The 1,614-nt window shown below is 42.6% G+C and overlaps 1 protein-coding gene across 1 annotated transcript in view; it reads right to left on the minus strand.

The window, feature by feature from the left end:
* The window catches only part of LOC119592518 (glutamate receptor ionotropic, delta-2-like), a gene marked incomplete at its 3' end in the record, with an annotated part of 2,966 nt that extends 1,597 nt beyond the window's left edge, over positions 1-1,369 (minus strand). The window contains 3 exon segments of the mRNA XM_037941371.1: positions 16-144; positions 759-976; positions 1,195-1,369. Coding sequence (XP_037797299.1) covers positions 16-144; positions 759-976; positions 1,195-1,354 — 507 coding nt within the window.
* Positions 1,370-1,614: the final 245 nt, after the last annotated feature.

Consider the following 1,614-nt stretch of genomic DNA (forward strand, 5'->3'; position numbering starts at 1 on the left):
AGAAAGACTACGTACCATTTTCATCGAGAAGAAATCGCAGAGAATAGCGAAGCGTTTTTCCTTCATGCGGTCTTTCTCGTCAAAGGTGCTTTTTATGTAGAAAACTTTGCTGTTGATCTTCTTATAGATGTCCGAACTTTTTTCCTGTATCAAAAATCGGGATTTAGAATCTGATCAACTGGAAACGAAAAACACAAAAGAGTCGAGGTGAGTTCAACTAAGGTTACAGTAGTTATGGTTAATGAAGATTTGAACCGAATCAAACATGGCGTCTTGATTTGGTTTGCTTTGTTCACTAGACAAGGCTAACCCTAAACTATTGCGACCGCGTTCTTCTGTTTGGCTGACAAGGGCTGTGAGGATTACCTTAGATTTAAAAAATAGTCACGCGCCCTTGATGAGTAACCTGCCAAAGTGAAGTCACAAATACCTTACGAGAAACCAAGCCAGCTTCCATATATTTTAGTACATAAATAAATGAATATTACTTTCTGTTCTACTTGTGTTTGATCTGCCACCATGCCTCATCTGAGTTCTAGAGAACATTGCTATGCATCACGGTGCTAATAATTTCACCATCATATTGCTTTTTATTTATTTTCGTTTTAGTGACATGTCGTAATTTACCATAAGCCAGTTTACTTTTAAAGGCTCGTAATTGCGGTGAGCTTAAAATAATGTACAGCTATAATGGGAACTACACCCGAGGAAATAGACTTCAGACCAGGAAAAAAAATCCGTGTTTATCCCGCACTCACATCGAGGAGTTGGTGGATCGAGGTGCCATGCTCCACCGACCAAGGGATTTTGCCGTAGTCTAAGAGGTCCTGCAGGGAATCCACGGGCACCTCCACCGTCGGCATCGCCAGGAGGGAAGTCAGGATGCTCTGGTAGGCCGAGGTGAGGATGAGGGAGGCCACCATCCACGTGCCCAGCAACACCCGGCCTGTGAGGGACGTCGGTAGCAGATCGATGGCTACGGGTCGAAGAAATATCGTAAGGTATATTCATGAATTCCTTATACATATTCTATTGCAATTCTACAACATCAAAAAATAGAAGGATCGATTCCAGTTTGCATGTAGCATTCACATCGGTGACTAAAGCAGAAGAAACACCAACCATATAATATCCATAACGAAAAATGAGAAAAAAAAAACATAAACAGTATCACCAGAGACCCGCCAGACTCACATTCCAGAAGCAGCACTTTGAGGATCCAGTCTAGGCGGAAGTAATAGGTCCGAGACCCGACGGCCCCCTCATGGCGATTCATGGCGTTGGGCAACGACCATCTGAGCGCCAGGTGGTCGTAGAAGGCACCGAATCCCATACTCCCCGCCATGAGCACCATCAGTGCCACCCAAACCTGGTCGGTTGGTCTGGTTAGCACGTTAAGGAGGAGGAATGTAGATGATAGTGACGATTAAGGTAATGGTACTGAAGATAAGTAATATATGTGTAATCAATTTTGATATTAGCCCTGGATAGGAAAATTATTTTCGAATATTCATTAGATATCCTTGTCATGCTGTCAGTTGATAATTAATCGATATGCATTTAGTATACGATTGAGTCTTCACGATATTATGATTCCGGGCTTATCATATTTCG

Source organism: Penaeus monodon, chromosome 30 (genome assembly GCF_015228065.2).
Source record: "Penaeus monodon isolate SGIC_2016 chromosome 30, NSTDA_Pmon_1, whole genome shotgun sequence".
Classification (NCBI taxonomy): Eukaryota; Metazoa; Arthropoda; class Malacostraca; order Decapoda; family Penaeidae; genus Penaeus; species Penaeus monodon.